This window comes from Chlorocebus sabaeus, chromosome 9, assembly GCF_047675955.1.
Source record: "Chlorocebus sabaeus isolate Y175 chromosome 9, mChlSab1.0.hap1, whole genome shotgun sequence".
Classification (NCBI taxonomy): Eukaryota; Metazoa; Chordata; class Mammalia; order Primates; family Cercopithecidae; genus Chlorocebus; species Chlorocebus sabaeus.
Window position 1 is genome coordinate 25513933 of NC_132912.1, and position 27433 is coordinate 25541365.

Here is a 27433-nt window from a genome sequence, read left to right on the forward strand (position 1 = left end):
AAAGTTTTGTGTTGTTGTTTTTTTTTTTTGAGACGGAGTCTTGCTCTGTTGCCCAAGCTGGAGTGCAGTGGCACAATCTCGGCTCACTGCAAGCTCTGCCTCCCGGGTTCATGCCATTCTCCTGCCTCAGCCTCCCAAGTAGCTGGGACTACAGGCGCCCACCACCACACCCGGCTAATTTTTTTGTATTTTTAGTAGAGACGGGGTTTCACCATGTTAGCCAGGATGGTCTCGATCTCCTGACCTCGTGATCCGCCCGTCTTGGCCTCCCAAAGTTCTGGGATTACAGGCATGAGCCACCGTGCCCAGCCAAGTAAAGTTTTTATAATTGCCTGTGGTTGGGCCTGAAAAATCAGACATAGGTTTTGGTCAGTAGCTGGACTCCTCAAATTCCAATAAGTTTTTCTGCTACAGAAAGCTGTGTAGCTGAGAAATAAACAATTTAATAAAAATATTTGGAGACTTCAGTACCCTACTTTTTGTAATAAATAGAACACCTAAACAGGAGATCAACAAGGAAACAGTGTAAACCAACTAGGGCAAGCGGACAGCTGTAGAATACTCCTCTAAGATCAGTAATAACACAATGATTCCTACCGTTACAACTTCTATTCAACATTGTGCTGGAGATTCTAGCCACAGCAATTAGGCAAGAACATGAAGAAGAAGAAAAAAAGGCTTTTAGTTTAGAAAGGAAGAAGTAAAACTATCTCTATTTGCAGATGAAATGATCTTATAGAGAGAAAACTCTTAAGGAATGCACAAAAATGATCTTTAGAACTAATAAGTTCAGCAAAGTTGCAGAATACAAGATCAGAATATAAAAAGCAATCTTATTTTCGTATACTAGCAATGAACAATTCTAAAATGAAATTAATAAAACAATTCCATTAGAAAAAGAATAAAATATTTACAAATAAATCTAATAAAATAAGTGCAAGACTATACAATGATAACTACAAAATATCATTAAAAGGCATCCAAGAACTAGATAAATGGAACTCATGGATTAGAAAACTGAGTAGGTTAGCAATACTCCCCAGATTGATCCACAGATCCAATGCAAGCCTATGAAAACCCAGCTGTCTTTTTGTTAAAATTTCCAAGCTCATTCTAAAATTATTTGGACATGCAAGGGGCCCAGAATATCTAAAATAATTTCAAAAAGCAGAACAAAATTGGAAGACTCATACTCCCTTACTTCCACCAAACTTACTACAAAGCTGTACTGATCAAGATAATGTGGTACTGAGATAAGAGAGACATGAAGATCAATGGAATAAAACTTAGAGAGTTTCAAAATAAACCTTTCCATTTATGGTCAGTTGATAAGCATGTGAAGAATGTTCAATGGGGGAAAGAATAGTCTTTTGAATAAATGGTGCTAGAAGAACTGGATATCCATAAGCAGAATAATGAGTTGGATCCCTAGTTCGTACCATATACAAAAATTAACTCAAAACAGCTCAGAGTCCTAAATGGAAGAGCCACAACTGTAGAACTCTTAGAAGGAAACATAGATATAAATTTGTATGACCTTGGGATAAGCAGTGGTTTCTTAGATATGACACCAAAATCACAAGTGACAAAAGATGAAATACGTAATCAAACTTTATCGAAGTACAAAACTATGTTGCAAGTTATACTACCAAGAAAGTTCAAAGAAAGCACACAGAATAAGAGATAATATGTGTATATCATATGTCTGATAAAGGACTTATATCCAGAATATCATAACTCAATAATAGAAAGACAGATAACCCAACTAAAAAGTAGGCAAAGGATCTGAATAGACTGTTCTCCGGAGAATATATACAGATAGCCAATAAGCATATGAAAAGATGATCAACATCATTTCTCATTAGGGAAATGCAAATCAAAACCACAATGTGATAACACTTCACACCCACAAGGATGGCTATAATAAAAAAGATAGGCAATGAGTGTTGGCAGGGAGGTGGAGAAATTGGAAACATCATCCATTGCTGGTAGGAATGTAAAATGGTGCAATCAGTCTCCAAAACAGTTGAAAATTTTCTCAAAATGTTAAGCAGAGTTACCATATGACTCAGCAATTCCATTCCTAAGTATATAACCAAGGGAAATGAAAGCATATGTCCACAAAAACACTTGTACCTAATCTTCATAGCTACGTAATTCCTAATAGCTCAAAAGTGTAAGCAATTCACATGTTCATTAACTGATGAATGAACACAATCTATACAGTGGAATATTAATAAAAAGGAAAGAAGTAGTGATACATGCTACAGTGTATCAGTAGTATACATTGTATGGAACTGTACATTGTATGAATGAACTTTGAAAACATTACACTAAATCAAAAAAAGCAATTAAAAAAGACCATGGATTGCCTGATTCCATTACTTGAATTGTCCAGAATTAGCACATTTATAGAGACAGAAAGTAGATGAGTGGCTGCCTGTGGCAGGGGAGGAGTGGGGAGTGACTGCTAATCATTATGGGGTTCATTTTTGAGGTGGAGAAATGTTCAAAAATTAATTGTGGTAATTGTACAACTCTGTGACTATACTTCAAATGAATGAATGATATATGAATTACACTGCAATAAAACTGTTTATAAAAGTCACAGTAGGGCCAGGTACAGTGCCTCTCTCCTGTAATCCCAGCACTTTGGGAGGCTGAAGTGGGCAGATCACCTGAGGTCAGGAGTTCGAGACCAGCCTGGCCAACATGGTGAAACCCCATCTCTACTAAAATACAAAAATTAGCCAAGTGTGGTGGCGTGTGCCTGTAAACCTAGCTACTCGGGAGGCTGAGGCAGGAGAATTGCTTGAACCCAGGAGGCAGAGGTGGTAGTGAGCCAAGATCGTCACCACTGCACTCCAGCCTGGGTGACAGCCGAACTTTGTCTCCAAAAAAAAACAAAAGTCATAGCAATTCTGGTTCTAATAACTGAATAGTTATGTTGAATTGACCTTCTAGCAGATGCAACTCTGGAAAAAAATATATAAAAACACAATTATTTGAGAGAACTGAAAAACTATCAAGCAGGCAGAAACCAGAATGTATTTAATCCTTTAATAAGGGAAATGCACTGGTGGGGGGGGGGGGGCGCTACATTACCTATTTGTTTGCAGAGGGCACTCCTCGTTTATGTAGTGTGTGAAGACTAGCACTTAAGCAAAAAGCTGCAATCTGTTTGTCTTGAGACGTCAGAGGATAGAGTTTAATCCTGCTAGAGAAGCTGGAAATTGAGGGGGTTAATTATGAAAAGGAGGGGGCCACAGGAGGCGGATGTACCCATCTGGATCCAATCAGGAGACAGAAACTATACAGTAATTTGGATAGTGGCAGTTTATGTAAAGAGTTGTTAAACTATGATAGGGCAATAACTGTAAAGATATAAAGAGAACTCAGTAATATCATAGGGCTGAAGGAGCATGCTCAAGAAAGAATAAACTTGGAAAGAGGCTTCCTCCGTAAAGCTGGGGTTCAGACCTTGTTGCAGAAGATATGTTTGCAGCCCACTGGATGGCAGAGAAATTTGCTGAGTGGCATAGGCAGAGCTGGTCCACAGATGCCAGACAAGCAAGAAACAACCCCAGTGAAGTAAGATTAATGGACCGGCTTGCAGAGAGACTCAGGGCTTTGGAAGCCCACTCACAGACTGGGAAGCAATTGGGCAAAGATTACCAGACTGGCAAAAAAGCAAGCCCCAGCTATCGGCTGTACAATATATAGATAAAAGTAACATGATTGCAAAAGATGCAGTCATAAGAAAATTGGAATGGTTATATTAATATTAGACAAAATAGACTTCAAGAAGGGAGATATAAACAGAAAAAAAAAGAGGGACATTTTATCATAATGATAAAACTGAATTCATCAGGAAGCCATAATTCTAAACATATATGCACATAATAATAGAACTTCAAAATGCATAAAGGAAAAGATCAGTCAGAGCTAAAAAGATAGATGAATTCACAGTCAAGTCAGAGATTTTTATACCTTTGTGCAAAATAATGATGATAAATAACAAAACTGTGCAAGTGGTATAGAAGACTTAAAAACATGACCTAAGGGATATACACAAAACTACACATTTTTTAAAGTACATATGAAATGTACACCAAGATAACCATATGATGTAACGTAAAATGAATCCCTATAAACTTTGTAAAACGGAGATTAAAAAATATCCTATGACTTCAATTTGAATTAAATTAGTAATCAATAGTACGTTAACTTAAAAGCCCCAAATATTTGGAAATTAAACAATTTTTAAACAATCAGCATGTAAAACAAGAAAATCTCAATGGAAATTAGAAATATTGCAAATGGAATGATAGTGAAAATATGAGATATCAAAATTAATAGGATGCAGCCAAAGCAGTGTTTATAGGGAACTTTACAGAATTAAATGCTAACATTAGAAAAAATATGAATTATGATTCTATCCTATGCATCTAGAGAAAGTACAAATCAAACCCCAAACAAGTAGAATAAAGGGAAAAATAAAGTAAGAATCTGCTTGAAATCAGACATATAATAGAGAAAATTAAACCCAAAAGCTGTTATTTTTTAAGTAATAAAGTTGATAAACCTGTGGCAAGACTGATCAAGAAAAAAACGGAATACACAAATTACCAGTATCAGGAATGAAAAAATATTGCTAAAGATCCTGCAGAGATTAAAAGGATAATAAGCTAGTATTACAATAAAACTTGATGCCAACAAAGTCCACAACTTGGATGAAATGGACTATTTTTTTTTTTTTGAAAAATACAACTTACTAAAATTGACAGAAGAAGATTATCATAAAAAGATTTCTCAGAAATAGAACTATAGCTAAAGATATCTTTGTCTATAGTTCTATTTTCTATTTTCTGTTACACTTTTAAGAATGGAATAGTGTGAATCTTAACTCTTTCATGCCATTCAAGGTTACTATATTTTTAAAATATATTAAATTTATCACAGAATAAAGGACAAACTTTGTATCATCTCAATAGATGCAGAAAAAAGCATTTGATAAAATTCAACATCCATCTATGATTAAACATTCCCAGTAAAAAGAAAAAAAAAAGGGCTCTTTCTTAGTATAATACAGGGCACCTATCTAAAATCATAGTTAATGTGAAAGAATGTACACTTTTCTTTAAACAAGGCATGGATATCTTTTTAAACTATTTTCATTAAACATCATACTGGAGGTCTTGGCTAGTGCAATAGGCAAGAGAAAGAAATAAAAAGCTACAAATTAGATGGGAATCATGAAAATGTTTTTGAAATATACATACAACATAATTGGGTACATTAAAAGACCTGAAGAAATCTACAGTGTTAGAACTAATAAGTGAATTTGTCAGGGTTCTAGGATATTCCTATATACAGTAGCAAACTCCTGGAGCATGAATATTTTAAAATTACATTTACAACAGTACCTTAAAGCACAAAATACTTACAAATAGATTTATTTAAAATTGTGCAAGAAATCTACACTGATAACTAGAAAATATTGTTAAGAGAAGATAAAGGAAACCTAAATAGAGAAACACTTGATGTTCATGAATTAAATGGTGTCAGTTCTCTTCAAAATGGTCTGTAGAACCGTTGCAATTGTAATGAAAACCCCAGCAGGCTTTTCTTTTAGTAATTTACAAGTTTACTCTAAATTTTATATGGAAAATAAAAGATGCAAACTAGCTAAGTTAGTGTTTTAAAAGAACAAAGCCAGAGGATTTATACTATGAAATTTCAAAAATTACTCTAAAGTTACAGGACTTAATACAGTGTTAATTGGCCTAAGGGTAGAGAAATAGATCAATGGGACAAAATAAAGCAGCCAGAAATATATTTACACATACACTATCAATTGATTTGTTTGGAAGCTTCAAGGTAATTCAACAGGGAAAGTAAAGTCTTTTCAATGAGTGGTGCTGAAACAACTGGATAAATATATGGGAGGAAGTAACTACCAGGTTAGGCAACAATTTGGGAGGATAGGGCCAGGCGCAGCGGCTCATGCCTGTAATCCCAGCACTTTGGGAGGCCGAGGGGGGTAGATCACGAGGTCAGGAGATCGAGACCATCCTGCTAACACGATGAAACCCCATCTGCACTAAAAATACAAAAAATTAGCCGGGCGTGATGGCACGCGCCTGTAATCCCAGCTACTCGGGAGGCTGAGGTAGGCAAATCGCGTGAACCCGGGAGGCCGAGGTTGCAGTGAGCCAGGATTGCGCCATTGCACTCCAGCGTGGGCGACAGAGCAAGACTCCGTCTCAAAACACAAATAAAACAATTTGAGAGGATACACAAATCACTGGACATAAAAGATGAAGTGAATAGTTTGGAATTCATAGAAAGTAAGATTTCTTATCGAAAAGCATCTTTTGGAAGTCTCTTGTTGCGGGAATGGGGGAGTGGCAAGTTGGACCGGAGGTTGGCCCGGTTACTCAGGTATTGCCTTTACTTGTGCTTTATTATTTTACTCACAGATACAAGTACAAGATAAAAGCACAATATAAAGGTTACTAATACAAAACAATACCAAGAAATTGTGGTGAAACATGTGAACACCAAAATAACTTAGATGTGAAGATTGAGATAGGGTTAAAGGAAACAGGAATTTTATGCCTTGGCCTGAGAAAAGTCACTCTCACGACAGCCTTTTTCATTCCTGGCCATTGGGACCATGGGACCGATCTTTCACTCTCAAGTTTCCCTCTGTTTTGAGTAACAGGCCTTGGTTCCCGTGCCTAGATCTGCCCAGTTCTGCCCATATTTTTCTTTTGCTCCTCTAACAACTGCCAAGCAATCAGCAATTGTTTTCATATATTTTTGTCTCACTTTTCCATCCGTTTGAGTTAGGAAAATTAAAACCTACTGGCCTTTCGTATCTTACTGCTTTAGTTTGTCACCACCAAAAATGTCTAGTCTCATCCTCTCCCCCTTTTGCCTCCTCAGCTCTTCTGCTCTTTGTAGGCTGTGGGTGGGGAGGCGGGAGATGGAGAGGCAGCTGAAGATCTTTGTCCTCCTTATACTTCGGAGATGGTCTCCTCATGAGCTGAAGTGGAACCGTAACTGTGTGGCTTCTTCAATGAGATAATACATGAGAAAAGTGAAAAGTGTTATTAAAAAACAAACACAGAACTCCAAGGGCTTTCCCAATAGGTGGGCATATTGTAAAGCCAGCGTGAATCTGGTTACGGCTCCAAGAAGGCAGTAGTCACTCAATCTCACAAAGGAACACACACTCTTTGATTCTGTTTCTGTGAAGTATAAGAGCAGCTCAAAATGACCTGTAGTGGTAAAATATTATTACAGATGTAGAATCCACAGGACCTCCCACCTGACTGGACACTGGAAAGGCAGGAGGCCCATCTGACAACCTTTTGAAGTGTCTGCAGCTAAACGTCCTTGCCCCACCTCCCCGCAGAGGGTGTGCTGCAGTAAGAGTGCTCTGTTGCTAGTGAGTCCACGACAGGCAGGAGAGTTTAAAGACATATGAAACAAACAAAGCTTATCTGTTATCCAAAGAAATAAGCACATATGCAGAGACAAATTCTGCTTCAGGTCTTGCTTACATTAAGCAATCTCGATGTGATAACACTTAAACCAACCAATTTTGATGCAATAAGACATCTTTAGAGGAAGTGACAGGAAACAGGTCAAGGATCGTTTAACTCCTTCTCAGTCGCTCTCTGCCTCTCCTTGAACAACTCTTTCTGCATCAGTACCAAGCCCTTTTCCAACCTTGTATCAGCTCTCTGGTCTGCTAGAGATGGCCTCACTGGGATCTCCCCATCTGAGCAGTAGACCATGCCCTGCATATTTTCTTCCCTTCTACTTTGCATCAAAACTTACGCATTCTGTGCCTATTCCGTCAGGAGCTTCTTCTGTCCTAACTGGCTTTCAGTTACTTGTCATTCTAATCCTTTCACATACATGTCTATAGGGATCTTTTGAAGATTAAAAAATGATGCTAATGGTAGACATTCCAATGATTAGTAAGAAAAATATTATTGAACAATTATTTTATTGGAACCTTTAAGATACTAACATTTTTATATTAAAACAAATTTTTTATAGAGAATGGTATCTTGTGTGGAGATTGAAAATGTTGACAATTTAGGGTAATTCTACCTTGGAATTATGTTGTCCTGGGCAAGTTACTTAACGTCCTAAGTATCTCAAGTCAGGAAAAGAGAAACATCAACTATGTAACAAAGTAAAAACCCTGTGTCCATGCTGGTTTTATTGATAATAACCATGTGTTAAGCAGAGCCTTCTAGAAAAGTAATAGGAGGAAGACTAAAAATATATGAAGAACATCCACTTGTTATTGTTTACTGACAAATCTGAAAAGGTTCTATGGCAACCTATAGTTACACCTAGATACTTATTTTCAGCCCTTTTTATTTGGAGCCGAGTAATAAAGTGTCCTGTCAAAAGGGATGAGGCAGTGAGTCAGACTGAAACAGGCTGGCAAAGTGGCTCCCTCATGATGGGATTTGGTATTATTTATGTTAATTTGCCATTGAGGGAATTTATAAGGATCTGGTAGGATCACCTAATGCTCACTTTAGACAGGAATAAAAAGGGTTTTGCATCAATCTTTAAGGAATAAATATTGGAGAAATAATTATACCACTTTAGTTGTCAGTGCTTTCACATAATTCTTCCTATCTTGCGAGGAAGGGAGGATTATTACTCAGCTTTCCACATGAGGGAGGAGACGGTCAGAGTGGGCTGCTCAAGGTCATGCCGTTAGAAGTGGTAGAGCAGTCCCTTGGGCCTCCAGAGCCTATCATCTTGCCACTGTACCACCCTACTCCTCTAGAAATAGATGCTTATGTCTGTCTGGAGCATTGGGAGATCATACTGGCAATGGTAGTGGTGACATCTTCACAGAGGGAGACGTAGGACTATCAGGACAATTCTGATTCTAGGTTGTGACTGTAATTTGCATAATTGACTTTAGACTTCTAGTGTAATTTGTTGCTTTTGGAACCTGTTGTACTATATGTTTTACACATTTTCTTTAACCAAGTTGAGAAGGAGGACTACTGCCATGAATCTTTGGATCCTAAAGAGAAAGAGGTGGGTTTTGCTGTTGTTTTTCCCCAGAGAATGGTCTATGCAAGACTATCTGTGAAACCAATGAGGCAACATACTGAGCTAAACAGGTGGGCCACTGCCCAGAGACAGGGTACGCCTAAGACTGATGCATTTTTTTGTGTGTATTCTGTTCTTGGCTGTAAAAAAGCTTTTGCCTGTATCACTTAATTCTATATTGTGTCTCATCATCATTTTTTCATCTTTCTTCTCAAAATACCATACCTCAACTATTTTCCTGTGAATTTTTCTGCAGTTTTGTTTCTTTGTTGAGGTCTGGAGTTCTTAAGATTCTCTTGTCTCTCCTTGGGTCATTGTCTGTATCTTTCTACCTCCACATAAGGTCACCATATAGATATTACATATGATACTTTCTCCACTTTGCTCTCTGATCCCCAGTGTGTAGAAAACAACCTCCATTCCCCATTTTAAGAGCCAGGCATTTATGCAATGATATAACCAGAAATCCTTTCATGCATTTTTTCATTCCTTTATTACAAAAATAATACATTTGTTGTAAAAGAAAAACATACCAAGGAATATAAGAATAAAATCCCCTTTGGCCCCTTGTCTTCTCATTCCCAGCCAACCTACTCAGAGATAGTCTTCATAGTCTATTGAGTGTGCATCTAGATATTCCTTTTGATGTAGATACAAACAGAAGCATATGCTAATACTGTTCTGCAGCTTTCTTTTTATTTAACAATTTATCTTAAAGGTGTTTTCATGGCAACAGAATCAGATCCACTTAATTCCCTTAAATTTCATGGTTTTCCATTGAATGGCTGTAACTTTAATTACCATAGTGAACCTGTCCCCTACAGGTGGAGAATGTTTTCAGTGTTTTTGGTCTTCCAAAAGATGCTTTAGTGAATATCCTTGCATATATATTTCTGCTGTTTTGTATGGATGTTTATGTAGGACAGTCTTCTATAAATATAATTCTCACTGCACTTTAGTAGTTCTTAGACATTTTCCATCCCTAGTCTTCATCTGAGCTTTGGCTATACCAGTTCCACACGTGACTTGCTTCTGGGTTGTGGGCCAGTATTAGCAGCCCTTAGTCCTTGTCAGATTAAAACCACCTGTTAACCTTAAGAAAAAAATCATTCAGTCTGTGCTCTCAATTTACTGAATCAGTTTCTACAAGAAAAACCTGGACTTATATATATATTTTAAACCATTATAGTTGGTTCTGGTGTTCAATCAGGGTGGAAGACCAATACACTGGTCCCTGGCTTCCACTCTTTCTCATGACTATGGCTGTATCTTCTCTCTGACTCAGTAGTTTAATCTCTGGGATGTCACTCTGCTTTCCCAATTTTTCTACATGAATTATTTGGTTTAAAACATTCATTTTACTATTTGTTAACTTCATTCTTTGTATATTTCATTTATTTTCCTTGAAAGTTATTTTTACCTTGTCAGCAGTGTTTTCAGTTCAGCCCTGCCTTGTTCACTTCATTTAACAAACTGGTCAACATTTCGTAGCACCAGGCATTCTAAAACATCGAGCCTCCATCAAAGATCACTAATTTTAATCTTTCTATTCTGTCCTTCCTTTGTAAAGGTAAGGCAAGCATAGCAATAATGAGTTCAGACTCCAGACCCCAGCTGAGTTTAAACCCAGCTCTGCCACTTACCAGCTATGTGACCTGGGGCAAATTCCTTAACTTTGTCTCAGCTTCCCCATATATAAGGTGAGAGTAATAATAATGCCTACATCACAGTATTGTTGTAAGAAATACATAAGTTATTTTATGTAGGGTGCTTAAAAAGTAACTGGAATATAGCATGCACTCATTAGATGTTGTTATTATCCCTCGCCAAAAAGATAATGAGATAGACTCTGAGTTGCTTCCTTCTCTCCTGGGCCAGGTTTCAGCTTTCTTTGACATCTTCATCTGGTTATGCTTTGGCACTTGCTTTTCCTCTCTATAATTGTGTTGATATCTATCATCTGTTGTCATTCTTACTAAGATTCTTTTTTGGCCTTGAGTGTTTTTACAGTCATTTAGGGTTTCCAAAAGTAGCAGATATAAACATGTTCAATCTGCCAGGTTTTACCTGACATCTTCATTCTTCCTTAGTTACAATTTAAACATAGACATACGTACTTTTACAGATCTGAATTAGGCCAGGCGTGGTATCTCATGCCTGTAATCCCAGCACTTTGGGAGGCAGAGGCAGGCAGATTACTTGAGGTCAGGAGTTCAAGACCATCCTGGCTAACATGGTAAAACCCTGTCTCTACTAAAAATGAAAAAAAAAAAATTATCTGGATGTGGTGGCACGTATCTGTAATCTCAGTTATTCGGGAAGCTAAGGCAAGAGAATCGCTTGAACCCAAAAGGTGGAGGTTGCAGCCAGCCGACATTGTACCACAGCACTTCAGCCTGCGTGACAGAGCAAGACTCCATCATAGATAGATAGATAGATAGATAGATAGACAGACAGACAGACATCCGAATTACATCTCCCAGCCCAACATGACCATACCATTTTTCTTATTGTTTAAAACAGTACAATGAAACAGTCACTTCTCAGCACTTCTTAGTCATGAGCTATGTGTAGTCATTTCTCAGAAGTTCTTAGTCAAGAATCATGATCTTGATGATGGGTTAGACTCTTTTGGAGAAGGCAGCTTTACTGGATTTCTTTTCTTGCTTTAAAAAATTTCTCCTTTAAAATAGTTTTTCACATTATTCTTTCTCTCAGTGCATGCTTTGGGGATCTAATGGCTTTGTAGTCTATATTCCTCTTACATCATTTGCTTTGAACCCAGGTAGATAACAGCATTTCTGATGATTTAAAAGTAGAGTCTCCTTTTGTGGTAAATAACTAATAGCTCCAGTGTTCCCTGCCTCCTGGTAATCATGGCCTATGTAATTCTCACCCCTTGACTAGTTTCTAATCAATCAAACACATTAACATTGAAAGAATGTGACTTCCACAATGAGGTTAAAAAAATTACAACTTTCATCTTGCTAGAAGACTCTCTTTTGCTGGCTTTCATGAAGCATGTTGCCATATTGGAGTGGTCCACATGGCAAGGTACTGAGAATGGCCTCCAACCAACAGCCAGCAAGGACAAAGGGCCTGTTCCTCTAGTCCTCAGGGAGGCAAATCCTGACAACAGCAGCATGGGCTTGGAAGTGTATCCTTCTCCAGTCGAGCCTTCATATGGAAACCCAGACCTGAGTAACGGCTTGATTAGACTTGTGAGTAACCCTAAGGATGGCAGTGCCTGGATTAATGAGCCACTGAAACTGTGAGATAAGAAATAAGTTTTGTTTTCAGTCATTAAGTTTGTGGTGATTTGTTATATACAAGTAGATAATGAATGCACCTTGATTCTTCTGGTTTTATCCATCATATTAATAGTTCTGATTGCTTCGACAAAGCTCAGTTTGCCTAGCCTGCTTCTTTCCTCTTCCTTCTATACCCCATTCTCAACTCCACACTATTCAGAAGCTTCTTTTCTGTCTTTATTTGAAGATACATTTAGAATAAGACAAAATAGATTGTTGATTCAAATGTGACAAATATCAAAAGTAATTCTCATATGTTAGTAATAAAACTGGCATTTCTCCATTGTTTTGTACTGTTCTAAGTGCATCCACACTGTGTCCCCACTAAACTGTTGAGGAAAGTGAGGCCCAGAGATATTAAGGAATTTGTCCCAGGTTATATGTCTCATTGGTGGTGAAGCCTAGCCTGGCATTTAGGGCAATTAACACCAAATTCCTTGTTTTACCCACTGCATTAGGCTGCAGTTCCTTTCCACCTGACTAGTAGGTAGCTCATGTATTTGTATTATTTTACAAATAAAATTTCTTTAATTTTTATTGAAGAATATTTAATTCTTTAATATTAAAGTTTATTAAAGAAAATTCATTTGTAAAATAATGCAAATATATTTTACATTGTCATATTAAATCTCTAGCGTCCTTTACATATAGTGGTTTGACTGAAACTAATTAAGTATTTCCAAATGTGTGTATTTTATTTTGCTCTAAACCAGGCATATTATTCGGCCAGTAATGAAAACAAATCTTTCTGAGATGTGTGCTGCAAATATTTTGTATTCTGAATGATGAAGTGTAAAGTCTCCAGTTTCTAATGGCTTTCGTTAACCTTCCATTTACCAACTCTTGTACTGTTTTTGTCCTTTATAAAAAAAAAAATCCTGAATCAGTAAATAATTGATCATATTCAGAGCTCATTTGTTTCTGAATTTGTCCATTTCTTGAGAAATATATTTTCACCTCTCTGCCAATTATTTTAGCTTATGAACTGCATCTTTCTTTTAGTCACATTTTAGGAGATGATTCAAAAGATTTAACTTTATCTTTCCATTATCTGCACAGATTAAACTGAAAGATTCAGTTATCCTGGGCTGGCAGGCTTCACTTTCTGGGTTTTGCCCAGTTCAGCCAACCCATGCTACTCTAACTGTGATCCGAGGACCAGCAGGATTAGCATCCTGAGGGGCTTGTCAGAACTGCATAATCTTGGGCCTCACCCCAGACCTACTGAAGCACGCTTTGCATTTTGACAAGCTCTCCAGATGATAGTATGCATGTGAAGGTTTGAGAAACACTGTTCTAAGCCCCTTTTATGGCGAAGTCCTAAGTGGTCTGGCTCACACAGTGGCACCACTTCCGGTCTAAACTCCACCTGTGTCTCAAGTCACTTGTCATCTGCCAGAGAATGATTGTAATCAATCTAAAGTAGACAATGTATTCAAGATATTCTTGCTAGTTGTGTAATGCACAGATTGCACACTCATGCAGAGGCCAAGCCTTACTGTATATTCTTTCCAACCAAAACAAAGTAATTCCCAGGAATTATTCTATTGTACTATCCATATTTCCATTATTTCTGAGGACTCTTATTTAGCTCTTTCAGCTTTAATATAGTAATATGATACCAAATAAGATTATCTTATTTCTAAAGCATTAGACTGTATACTTCTTTGACTGTATCATGACATGAATATGTTATTTACCATTTACTAAGCACCTGTAACAGATATTGGAGCAGTTTCTTATTTTAATTTTTTTCTGATTATAGAAAATGTGTAAGATACTGGGACTTGGAAGCATATCTAATACTAAAACCAGAGAATCTCTGTCAACACTGTTTACTTTGTGTGTTGTGTATATACACACATATAAAATGGTATATATATTTATATTATTCAAAATTAATCTTTTCTCAATACACATTTACTGTAAGGATTTGAACTGGAGCTTAACTACTTGATATGGTATGGATTTGTGTCTCCACCCAAATCTCATGTGAAATTGTAATCCCCAGTGTTGGAGAAGGGAGGTGACTGGATCATGGGGGTGGATTTCCCCCTTGCCATTCTCGTGATAGTGAGTTCTCATAAGATCTGGTTGTTTAAAAGTGTGTAGCACCTACTCTTTCACTCCCTTCCTCCTCCACCATGTAAGATGTGCCTGCTTCCCCTTCACCTTCTGCTGTGATTGTAAGTTTCCTGAGGCCTCCCCAGCCATGCTTCCTGTAGAGCCTGTGGAACTGTGAGCCAATTAACCTTCTTTTATTTTTAAATTACCCAATTTCAGGTATTTTTTTTATAGTAGTGCAAGAACAGACTAATACACTGACCATTTTTAGAAAAGATCAATCTTTTCAAAACAATACAAAATGAAAAAAATTTTACCATAATACTTTGATCACAGTACTCAACATTCCGCTCACTAGTGTGTGTTTTTCTCTCAGAGTCACATGCAGTTTGCTCATAAGGATATCAGGAGAGAAAACAGGAAGCCAAACCAAGCCAAAGCTTCAGATTTGTTGTTGTTGTTGTTGTTGTTTTGCTTTTTTGGCAATTATAGAGAACAGATATTTTAGATGAATATCTTAAGAGGAACAGACATTCCAGGATATTTTCCCCATTAGCTTTTATGCATAGCTCCTTTATGCGTTGTTCTATAGAATAAGGATGTTAAATTCAGGGTAATAAGCAGGGAACAAGTGTGCTTTCATTCCTCTGTGTATGTTTTTATGTATGTACATATGCTTATATATACACACAAATGTTTTGTTGTTGTTGTTGTTGTTGTTGAAGAGATGGGTTTTCACTGTATTGCCCAGGCTGGAGTGCAGTGGTTATTCATAGGTGTAATTATCACACATTATAGCCTCGAACTCCAGGCCTTAAGTGGTCCTTCTTCCTCATGTGATCCTCCTGCCCAGCTTCCCAAGCAGCTGGGACTGCAAGCATGTGCCACGGTGCCTGGCTACACATAAACGTTGAATATAACTGCTATCATACTGTATATTTTATATACATTTTAGATGCTGCTGATTTTTTCACTAAACATTTATCCTGAGCGCCTTCCCATATTTATTATTTTTGAGGACATGATTGTTAAGGATGGTATAAACATCTATATTAAGTCATGCATCATAATTTATTCTTGGCCAAAATAGTATTTATTTTGAACCCGTAAACTGAGAAGCTGTGAAAGTTTAGAGCAAAATAGTCATGTTTCTGTGTTTATTACGTGTATTAGAATGGGCTGTTTCCATGAAGTGCCTCCTTGTGGAGAGATGGGTAAACCGAGACCAGGGAAGGCACCTGGACTTTCCATCGTGTGCCCTCCCAGCACACTGGTTTTCTGCATTTTGCAGTGCTTTTCCTTGAGCAGCTAAATGTCACATTTATGAATGCAGTGCTGCATCCTGGGCGTTCTAACCTATGAATCGATGGAGATGAAAGGTGCTGCTAGGGGAAGAGCAGTATTGGACTAGGAGGCTCCAGGACTGGCTTATGTGTAATAGAAAGAGTTGCTGCCTAGTTGGAGCATGACCAAGGATTTTTAAATGTGATCTTCTGTTTAGTAAAAAGCTATGGGTCTCAGAGTTAGAAGACCCCAGTGAGGAGGAGTATGAATGAAAATCTTTCCTTGTTATATGTGGGAGGTTTAGCATCTTATTCTGGTTCAGAGAATGAGGTCTATGGTGTTTTATTTAAAAGGTACTTCCTTATTGGATAAGATCTACCAAGCTGTGAGTAGAATCACCACTAAGACTTTGGCAACTTATCCTCTTTGCCCTTAGTTTTTAGAGCTGTAACCCCTTTTAATTTTTTTGTTTTGACATTTTCGGGTGTATTCTATGGGAATTTTGGAGAGGATGTTTTGGGGCACAACATATCATCTGCTGCCACATTAACCCCCACATCTTGTATATTTTATAATTTTTTAAATGTTACTTCTATATTACTATGGAAGCTATCCACTTTTTGTTTTGAGGTGATAGGAGCCAAATACTGAGTTCTAGGCCATGGTTGTATAAAGACACATAATCACAATTATAGACATTCTCATGTATGTGGTGATTATATAAATGTAAAACTGCATTAGGTAATTTTGTTATTTTGAATCCAGAATTACTATGGAATCAAAAATGAACCCGTAAGATTTGAAGGACATGCATTTTTATCCTAAATAAGTCCCACGTTTGGAAGCATATCTCTTGCCAAATATAGAAAAATATAAGAATTTTAGAACACGCCACAGGACATTGCATAAAGGTCCATAAAAGATGATCCTGAATAAAAGTGCTTCAATGCATATGGCTCTGGCTGATGACTCATTTCCAGCCTCCTACTTCAAACAGAGCAAACCTCAAGAGGTTACACACAAGGTTTAGTACTAGGTATTTCCAAGTATGACCTTCGTGGTGTGTCCTCCATCAAGGAAAGTTATCGGCTTAATTCTTCACATGTTGTTAGGATTGTTGGCAGCATAGCAAACCTGGGGATGAGCAGCTCTGGAAAATATCTGACTAGTAAGCGTTTTCCTTGTAGGAAGCAGTGGGAAATTATAAATATAGTAGAGAGTCCTTAAAGCCTCAGATGTTCTTCAAATCCTTATCAAAGGACACCTTCATCAACAAAAATCTTGCCACTTGAGTCTGTTACCATGCCTCCTAGTACACAGTAATCTTTTCTTTTTCTTCTATTTCTTTTTGTAAGTAAAACTGTTCTCACACTCTCTTACTAACAGAAACCCCGAAGCACGTAACACCTCACTTACCTGTAAAAGTGGTTCAATTCACAACCAGTTTCACTGAACTGAAGCAAATAACACTTGGAGAGTCAATTAGGAAAGGGGAACTGCTGTGTTGAACACTATTGCTGAGATTCTAAAGAGATTAGGCCTAAACCAAGAGCTTCACACCTTTGACTCTCAGAGCTTTGGAACAGCATTGGACCATGCTGACTTCTCATCATTGTACCTTGTCAGCATCCCTCTTTTAAAAGCACTGGGCATTGTGTCTACTAAGCAGAAATTGTGGAGATTAATTTTCTGTCTCTAGCAATGTGTCTATACTTGCAAATAAGTTATTCTGTTAAAAAAAATTCTTCTGTGGGCCGGGCACGGTGGCTCACGCCTGTGAGATTTGGCGGGGGGGGGGGGGGTGGTAGAGGCGGGTGGGTCACCTGAGGTCGGGAGTTCAAGATGAGTGTGGCCAACATGGTGAAAATGTGTCTCTACTAAAAATACAAAAAATTAGCTGGGCGTGGTGGCGGGCGCCTATAATCCTGGCTACTTGGGAGGCTGAGGCAGGAGAATCACTTGAATCCTGGAGGTGGAGGTTACAGTGAGCCGAGATCGCACCACTGCACTCCAGCCTGGGCAACAAGAATGAAACTCCATCTCGAAAAAAAAAAAAGTTCTACTTCTATGTTGAGCATATTTGAGAAGTCTAATAGTCCCCTTTATAGTTCTCTATTTCTCCCCTCTTAGCTGTGTTCAATAGCCAAAGAGTCCAGGCAATAAAGCAGACTTCAAAACATGCTAACAAAATCACATTCAATGAAATGGGAGAATAATTTCTTTGTTATTGAAATTGAAATCTTTGAAATGGGAGAATAATTTCAAAGTACCTTTGTACTTGAGAGGAAAGCCTGAAGGGTTGTTTCTACCACAGCAATACTTTTTATTTTTATTTTTTAATTTTTATTTATTTATTTATTTATTATTATTTTTTGAGATGGAGTCTCACCCTGTCACCCAGGCTGGAGTGCAGTGGTGCAATCTTGGCTCACTGCAACCTCCGCCTCCCAGGTTCAAGAAATTCTTATGCCTCAGCCCCCTGAGTAGCTAGGATTACAAGTGCTCACCACCCTGCCCAACTAATTTTTGTATTTTTAGTAGAGATAGGGTTTCATCACATTGGCCAGGCTAGTCTCAAACTCCTGGCCTCAAGTGATCCACCCACTTCAGCCTCCCAAAGTGCTGGGATTACAGGCATGAGGCCCTGCACCCAGCCAACAATACTTTCTATTATTTTTTTTGGAGACGGAGTCTGGCTCTGTCGCCCAGGCTGGAGTGCAGTGGTGCTATCTCGGCTTACTGCAAGCTGCGCCTCCTGGGTTCAGCCATTCTCCTGCCTCAGCCTCCCGAGTAGCTGGGACTACAGGCACCCACCACCACAGCTGGCTAAATTTTTTTGTATTTTTATTAGAGACGGGGTTTCATTGTGCTAGCCCACGATGGTCTTGACCTCGTGATCCACCAACCTCGTCCTCCCAAAGTGCTGGGATTACAGGCGTGAGCGAGCCATCGCACCCAGCCCCAGCCAGCAATACTTTTTAAAAACTCAATGCCTTGAGTATCCTACCACTAAGATCATTTGATTGAATTTTTTAATGTAAATTTAAGGGGTACAAGTGCATTTTGTTAAATGGCTATATTGTATACTGATGACAGGGCTTTTAGTGTATCCATCACTTAACGTTTTTTATATGCACTGAGGAATTTCACATCACCCACCCCCTTTCACTTCTCCAAGTCCCCTTTGTCTATCATTCCATACTCTATGTCCCTAGGTACAGATTATTTAGCTTCTACTTATTAGCGAGAACATGCAGTAATTTTCTTTCTGCTTCTGAGTTGTTTCACTTAAGATAATAGCCGCAGCTCCATCCATGTTGCTACAAAAGATATGGTTTTATTTTTTATGGCTCAACAGTATTCCATTGTATGTGAATTTTGAGAGCATTCGAAAAAACTTCCCATGGTTATGAACCAAGACCTTCAAACACACACCGATGTACATCTACCTTAGGTCATCACACTGAAACCTTGCTCTCAAAGACTGTGGGAGAAACAAACCTCTAGGCAAATTATAGGGAGTTCCCAAGAGGCATTCTTAAAGGTAAAAGGAAGTTGGTGGTTTGGGTGTGACATCTGCTGCTGCTGATCCTGGATGTCTTTTCCACTCAGCCCATCCTCTTTATCCTAGGACGTCTCGCTTTACAACACCTATAATTTATATGCTGTGATCATTCATCCAGCAATTATGCATGCTCTTCAGTCCCTAGGTTACTTAATAGAGTGGTACGCTTTACTCCTGCAGCCCACAAATTAAATGCAGCGTCTTTATAACTATCATTGACCCCTAGTATCGGAAAGAGAATCAGCATCGTGTTTTATTATTTTTGTGTGTGTGATACATACTTTGGAATTATGCCTTAGGCAGTTCTTCCAGTAAAGGAACTTTTTATGGGTTCTTGTTTAAAAACTATTTTGATAACCATGAGCAAATTAATTAATCCCATTACAATTCAGTCTGTTCTTCTTTAAAATAGAGATAATGAAGTATATTTTGGACCCTAAATATGGGTAATATGTCTAGCATAGTAATCAGTGAGTATGTGTTGGGAGGCATGGGTAGCTATTATTGTTGTTGGTACATAAAAATGATAGCTATCAGTGTAATATCAGTATTAATGTAATTCATAAATTCTTCAGCTTAGTGGCTTGATTTTCTCAACTTCTTCACTGTTACAGTCTGTTAGGAGATTTGTCATTGAGATTTCAAAAGGAATGTTTTATAATTTGTTAAAATATATGTTTATTGTTTATACATAATTTTTGTTATACTTTAAGTTCTGGGATACATGTGCAGAACGTGTGGGTTTGTTATATAGGTATACACGTGCCATGGTGGTTTGCTGCACCCGTCAACTCATCATCTACATTAGGTATTTCTCCTAATGCTATCCCTTCCCTAGCCCCCAACCCCTGACAGGCCCTGGTGTGTGATATTCCCCTCCCTGTTTCCATGTGTTCTCATTGTTGAACTCTACTTATAAGTGAGAACATGCGGTGTTTGGTTTTCTGTTCCTGTGTTAGTTTGCCGAAAATGATGGTTTCCAGCTTCATCCATCTCCCTGCAAAGGACATGAACTCATCCTTTTTTTTAATGGCTGCATAGTATTCCATGGTGTATATGTGCCACATTTTCTTTATCCCTTCGATCATTGGTGGGCATTTGGGTTGGTTCCAAGTCTCTGCTGATGTGAACAGTGCTGCAGTAAACACGTGTGCATATGTCTTTATGTAGAATGATTTATAATCCTTTGAGTATATACCCAGTAATGGGATTGCTGGGTCAAATGTTATTTCTGGTTCTAGATCCTTGAGGAATTCCCACATTGTCTTCCACAATGGTTGAACTAATTTACACTCCCAACAGTGTAAAGGCATCCCTCTTTCTCCATATCTTCTCCAGGATCCGTTGTTTTCTGACTTTTTAATGATCACCATTCTAACTGGCATGAGATTGTATCTCATTGTGGTTTTGATTTGCATTTCTCTAATGACCAGTGATAATGAGCTTTGTTTCATATGTTTTTTGGCCACATAAATGTCTTCTTTGGAGAAGTGTCTGTTCATATCCTTTGCTCACCTTTTGATTTGGTTGTTTATAGATAATATTTTTAATGGTAAAAGGTTAAATTTGGGGGATTTGAAAATATTAAACTTTCTAATCTCATTTTTGGTTTTGGTTTTTGGCTTGTTACAGATTATATTAACTGTTACAAACCTAGACCCAAATTCGATGTCCCATAGGCATTTTTTACTCAGTATTTCCAAAAATGAAGATATTATTCTCCTTCCTTGCTTACTTCCTCTCTTCTTCCCATCCTTCCTTCCTTTTTTAATCTCATTCCTTCCCCATCATGTACTGATTATCTCTTATTGTCAGGTTACTATCTTAGGGAATGTACGTGCAACCAAGAATTAGTTACAATCGTTGCCCTCGTACAACTTTTAAACTAGGAAGATACATTAAACAAATGAATTACAGAAAGAATTATTTCCAAGTAGAGCTGATGAATACAACAAAGGAAAGCTCAGCATTCAATGAGAGTAAATAACATGCAAATAAGATGGAAACTTAACTCAGTCTGAGGGATGCTGGAGAGAGTCATGGATGCCCGCCCTGAGCTGAGACCTGCAGGATGAGGCAGGGAATGACCACTTTCTCTTGTTAGCATCTCTCTTTTAAAAGCACTAGGCATTGTGTCTACTGAGCAGATACTGTGGAGATTTATGAGTCTCTAGTGGTGTGTCTATACTTGCAAAAAAAATTATTCTATTGTAAAGCATTCTTTTATTTTGTACATATTTGAGAAGCCTAATAGTCTTCTCCTTTGTGGTTCTGTTGTTCAACCCCATTAGCTGTGTTCAGTATCCAAAGAATCAAGGCAATCAATCAGACTTCGAAACGTCTTCTGCAGACTTATGCATCCTTTTCTTTTTGCTGTTTCATTTCAAGTACAAGCATCCTCCAGGTCAGTCAAGCTTAAAATCTTACATTACGTTTGACACTTTATTCCCTTTTCCCTCAACAAGTAACAGGTTGCCCACTTTTCTTGATTCGGCATCTTCTTTCCTGTATCCCCATGAATGAATGAATTCTCCCTCTCACCATATTAGTTACATCCTTCTTTGCCTTTGCCCCAAAGCTTTATTTTTCCTTTCATCCAAGAAATATTTACTGAGCACTTCTTCTGTGCCAGAATGCTGCTAGTGCCAGTGTCACAGAAGTGAATGAGAAAACCCATGATTGTCACAGAGCCTGCAACCTACCTGAAGGAAGACACGATTAGCAAATAGGGACAGTGTGCTAAGCCACAGGGGAGGCATGTTCTTCCTAGAGGAAGGGATATTTGGGCTGAGGCTTGAAGGGGTGAACAGGAGAAAGCCAGGTACAAGTGAGATGGGGGTTGTGTAAGGAACATCCAGCCAGAAGAGACAGCAAATGCAAGGACCGCAGGGATCAGGTGAGTGGAAGCGATGATGTAGTAGAGATCAGCTAGCTCCAAGTGTGAAGGCTCTTGCTAACCATCTTAAATAATTTTGACTTTTTCCTAAGAGTATTGAGAGCCACGGAAAGGTTTAAGCAGGGCAGTGAGGTGATGAGAAACATCCCATCAGTTGCCATTTGGGAATTGAAATGACAGACACTGGAATAAGAAATAGGAAAATGCTTGGTGGGGAAGATAAACTTGGTTTTTCTTTTTTTCTTCCAGCTGGTCCTCTCACCTTCAGTCTCTCCCCTTTCCATAGCCCAACCTATGCTGTTTCATGCTGTAGCCAGATTGGCTCCCTGGTGCACACACTGCTGACCTCAACTCAGAGAGCTTTAATGCCATGTATACTGCTCCTGGAATAAAATCTGCATTTTCCACCCTGTTATTCAAAGCTTACAATGATCTGGCTCCATCTCTGTTTTAAAGCTTTCTTTACATGATTCCTCTTGTCTTCCTGGTTGTAACTGTACACTCCACACACTCTGGAACTTTCCCACAATATCCTTTTGTCCTGGGCTCCCTTCCCCTCTTTCCTCTCTGAATGAACACTGAAACCTGTTCCTCCTTCCGTTCTTGCTCACTTGTCAGCCCTTCCAGGATAATTTCACTTGTTTCCACTGCCAGTAATTTCCCTTTCCTCTGAAATCCTCATTATAATGCAATTCACAGGGTGATGGCATTCATCACCTCCCCCACACAGTAGAGCCAGTTCGAAGGCAGGGTGACATCATTGCTCTTATGGTTCTTATGAGCACGAACTCTGGAACCAAACTGCCTGGATTCAGATCCTGACTCTGACAGTCCCTAGCTGTGTAACCCTGAGCACATCACTTAAATTATCTATGCCCTGTTTCCCTCCAGTAAAATCAAAGTCTCGTCTTTCTAAGGTATTGTGAGGATTAAATGAGTAAATGTATGGAAAAATGCTTAATTTAGTGTCTAGCATATAGTGTTGCCTAAATATTTAGAAATCATATTTATCACTTACATGTAATATTCACTCTATGAAATTATAATTTTTTTGAAGGACCTAATCCACATCTGACATGTTTTATGACTTCCAGATCCCTTACTGCCTCATGCAGAGTAAATAAATATTGAATATGTGAATTAGGATACCAATGATTAGGAAGCCCTAATCAGTTTTCAAATAGTTTATTTTGAAGGTAACATTTTCCCTTTAAAATTGGCTAAAATAAATCATTGAGCAAATATTTAATATGCATAAACTTTTGGTTTGTAAAGAACACAGAATACACTGAGGAACAGGCCCTTCTTCAATTGTACAATAATTCAGAGAGGCAACCATACGGATAACTACAATATAAGATGCAGTAGAAGAAGCATAAAGTCTATAAAAGTCATGGTAGGAATTCAAAAGAAGGGGTGGCTGGGGTGATCAGAAACGAATTTGTTGAGATGATAAGATATAGTTGTGCTGCAATGAGAATAACTTTCAGAACAAAGCATAAATAAATCAACTATCCTAATAATATTAGCCAATACTTATTGAATACTCACTGTACTGGGCACTGTGACTGCTTACCATACACTATCACACTTAAGCTTTGATATATTTCCAAGATGAAGTATTTTTGTTGCTATGCCCATTTTACAAACGGGACAACTGAAGTATAGCAACGCGATGTTAAATAAATTGTGGAAGCCCACAACTAAGACAGAGTAGAGCCAGAATTGGAACCCGGGGAGCCTGGATTCAAAGCTTGTTCTCTCTCACACCACCGGCATTGCCTGTGGCACATGCACACTAACAGTTACAGTCCGCTATTTGCTGAACTATTTTTAATAACACATGTTAGTTTACTAGAATTTCATTATTATTTTTAAACTTACACCTCCACCATGGATGCTAAAAAATATTGTTATTTCATGTATTTCTGGCCAACCCAATCTTTCACTTACACTAACAAGTCCTAAACTTCTTTATCTGTGAAATAAAAAGTTTGAAGGTATATCAGTAGTTCCCAGACAGCTCAAAAGTAAGTATTTTTAAGTAAAAATTATGTAGACTTCTATATTACAGTTGTTCACCTTTGCTCATTCATTACCTAGAGAAAGCTTGGTGGATAATGAAAAGCTTTACTGATAGGATTTCGCAGCTCCCAAGAATCCACTGTTCCAGAAGAATTTCTATGGCCATTTCTAGCAGAAATATTTGAGATTTTACATATTCCAGACTTCAGACCCCTGTGTGTGTAGTCTCTGATCTATCATTCTCTCTACCATGAGAAGGAGCAGATCTGCTCCCCACATGCTTTAATCTTCTGTCGAGGATTCTCCAACTTGTCTTTCTCCCCTAAGTTTTTCCTCCTCCTTTGAGCTTCAAGTCCTTAGTAAACCATAAAGCTTGCTTTGCAGAACTTGTTATTCCTATCGAACTACTATGCAAAGGAAATATGTCTAAAATACACGAGCTCAAACTTGGAATACAAATTTATAGAATTTTAACTTGTTCTGTGAAAATAGTAAAAGAACAGGTTTTTCTTTCTTTTTTTTTTTTTTTCTGAATCTAGACCTTTCTCTGGTAGATTAAATCCTGAAGGAAAATATTTGTATCTTCACATAGACCTAGCAAATTGGAAAATGAAGGACAAATTCTGTGTATGTGAAATAATAAAGTTGAATATTTTTGCCTGACTTCAGGAGCACGCAAAACCACATTATCTCCTGTTTACACCTATTTTTATACCTTTCTTTAATTTCTCCTTAACACTTTTGTCTGTATTTTCTCCATTCCTTGAGAACGTTATATCTTTGTGTAATAGAAATACTTGAGAAATGCCAGGAGAGTTTAGGTAATTCATTCTTGGCACTGCTGCAGAGAGGGGCTATATTTGTAAAATATCAGCAAGAAAATGTCAGTACCTACCCCATGGCCCCGAGCAATATGCACATCTCTGGCAGGAAAAAACAAAAGTCATACTCAGGGTTTTGGCAGTGGGTGTATTTTCTGTTATGACCTCGCTTTCAGCGGAAACAGTTCAGCAGCTGCTTCAGTGAAGATTGAGTCTGTGCTCTTCAATAGTATTAATCCTTTAACACTACAAGGTTTCTTAGGCAGGGTCAAACCAATTCTTATTCTACAAGGACTCACTCAAAACTGCCCAGTAGCATATGAAAAGTAGTAGAGTGTCTTGCACGTATCTGTTCACTCTCTGCTGGAATTGGCCGCTCATTTCTTTGTGGTCCCACTGAAATTGCAGAAATATTTATCACAGTACTTATGTTACTTGAATGCAATTTCCTATTTCCATGTCTCTTTTCGCCCTCTTCCTGGCCTTTGTATCTTGTATCGGCAGCACCCAGCACAGTGCCTGGCTCATGGTAAATGCTTAATTAATATTTGTTGAACGAAAACTCTGGAGTGAGAAAGTATGGAATTAGTGAGGTAATTGAACCAAGTAGTAAATATGGAGTGGTAGATTGTTTGCAAGATGCAGTACAACACAGCAGTCTCAGGGCTGTTTCAGACGGGGGAAAGGGATTGCCAGAAGTGTGGAGGTGGGAACAAGGGGCTCCGGGACTATCCTTGCTTGCTCATTTTGGACAATAAAGAGAGGTAAGTTTGGACATACACCGAAGACTTAGAGACAGTTGATGGAAACTTCTAGAAGTTAGATTTTAAGAATTTAGATTTTATTTAATAAGCAGTAGGGAGACTCTGTATTTCTTTGGTCCAGACAATAAATGGTCAAAATAGTATTTTAAATAATTATTCTGATGGGTATATGCTTATATCAAAATTCATATGTATGAAACATCAGGTTATGAGATATTGACTTGGGTCTGTGGGTCATCAGTTGATTCTGAAGGTCTCCTTCTGTTTTCATCCCACAGGTTGTTATTTTGTACTTTGAGCCAAGCACATTTCGCTGTATTCTGCTAAGATGGGTCCGTCTTCTCGGTTTTGCTACTGTTTACGGAACTGTCACTCTCAAACTTCACAGGTATATATATTTTATTCATCATCATTCTCATGGAAGGATCAAAGTGATTAGCTTAGCACATAATTGTTAGCTGCGCTGACCACTTAAATGACTCAATTTCAAGATAATGTATATTTTTCACTCTCAAGGTGACATCTTTGGATTCTTCAGGGAAATATTTAATACAACTGAATTACTTGAAAAAGATGCTTCAATAAAATGTGTCATTGGTTATGGAAAGGGTTAGTTCCTAATAAGTTTAAAATATGAAACAATATAGTTCAGAACAAGAAGGAATACAAAGGTAATTGCTGAAATAATGATACACAACCAGAGTGACCATAGAGTCCCATAGAGAAACACACTTATTTGACAAAAACTACTGTCCTCCATTCCCAAGTTCCATGCCCCAAGGTAATCCTGCTGATATTTGATGGGTGAAGTTCAGAAAATAGTGCTTTTGGCTTTTCTCCTTAACCAATGTGCTTCAGTGATTATCAACCTCAGAAAATGGAGAATGCCATAAGTTCCCTAATACTTAGTTCTAAAACCACCTAAATATTGGGTGAGGGGAAAAGCAATAAAATAAACTACCTATCTACAAAGGCTGGGAATGGCTGGAAATTATTCCAGGGCTTTCCTTTGCCTCCTTTCTCCAAGTTTAAAGAAAGTCTCAATGAAGTGGTGCCAAAGAGCATAGGAGATAAACAATAAACTTTCCCTGCAGGGTAAAACTGTGTCCCTGTAAAGAAAATCCTTTGTACTGATCAGCTTTAAAGCTGTTTCGATAACCATAGTAAGCCATTCATGTGTTCATGCTAGTCTGGCCATACATGTTTCTGAATAAAAATCTCCTAATATGGGTTATACTGTAGTTTAATTATACTGTCTACCACATAAGAAATTGTATTTTCATTTTTTTTCTCTTTTGGTACTTAATTATTGAGAATGCTCTAGATTACCCTTTTACCTTTTTGGAAAAAAAAAAAAAAGTCAATGTGTTTGACTCTCAAGATCCCCTTCTTACATATGTGGTAAAGTACACAGGATATTAGATTAGGTTTCAGAAGATCCTATTTAAATCCCAATTTAGCCTCTAACTCTAATAAATCATAGGCTTCTGTTTCCTACAAAAGGAGAGATTAGACCAGTCTCTAATGTTCTCCCTGACTCTCACTGTATTCTATCCACATCACAGCGCGCTTCCCTCCGGCATCCTTCTTTCTTCAACTAC

At 38.0% G+C, this 27433-nt stretch overlaps 1 protein-coding gene across 1 annotated transcript in view; it reads left to right on the forward strand.

Annotated features, from left to right (window-relative positions):
* The window catches only part of GPR158 (G protein-coupled receptor 158), a 422564-nt gene that overhangs the window by 335302 nt on the left and 59829 nt on the right, over positions 1-27433 (forward strand). The window contains exon 6 of the mRNA XM_008002559.3: positions 26111-26220. Coding sequence (XP_008000750.2) covers positions 26111-26220 — 110 coding nt within the window. The remainder of the gene's footprint in view (positions 1-26110; positions 26221-27433) is intronic.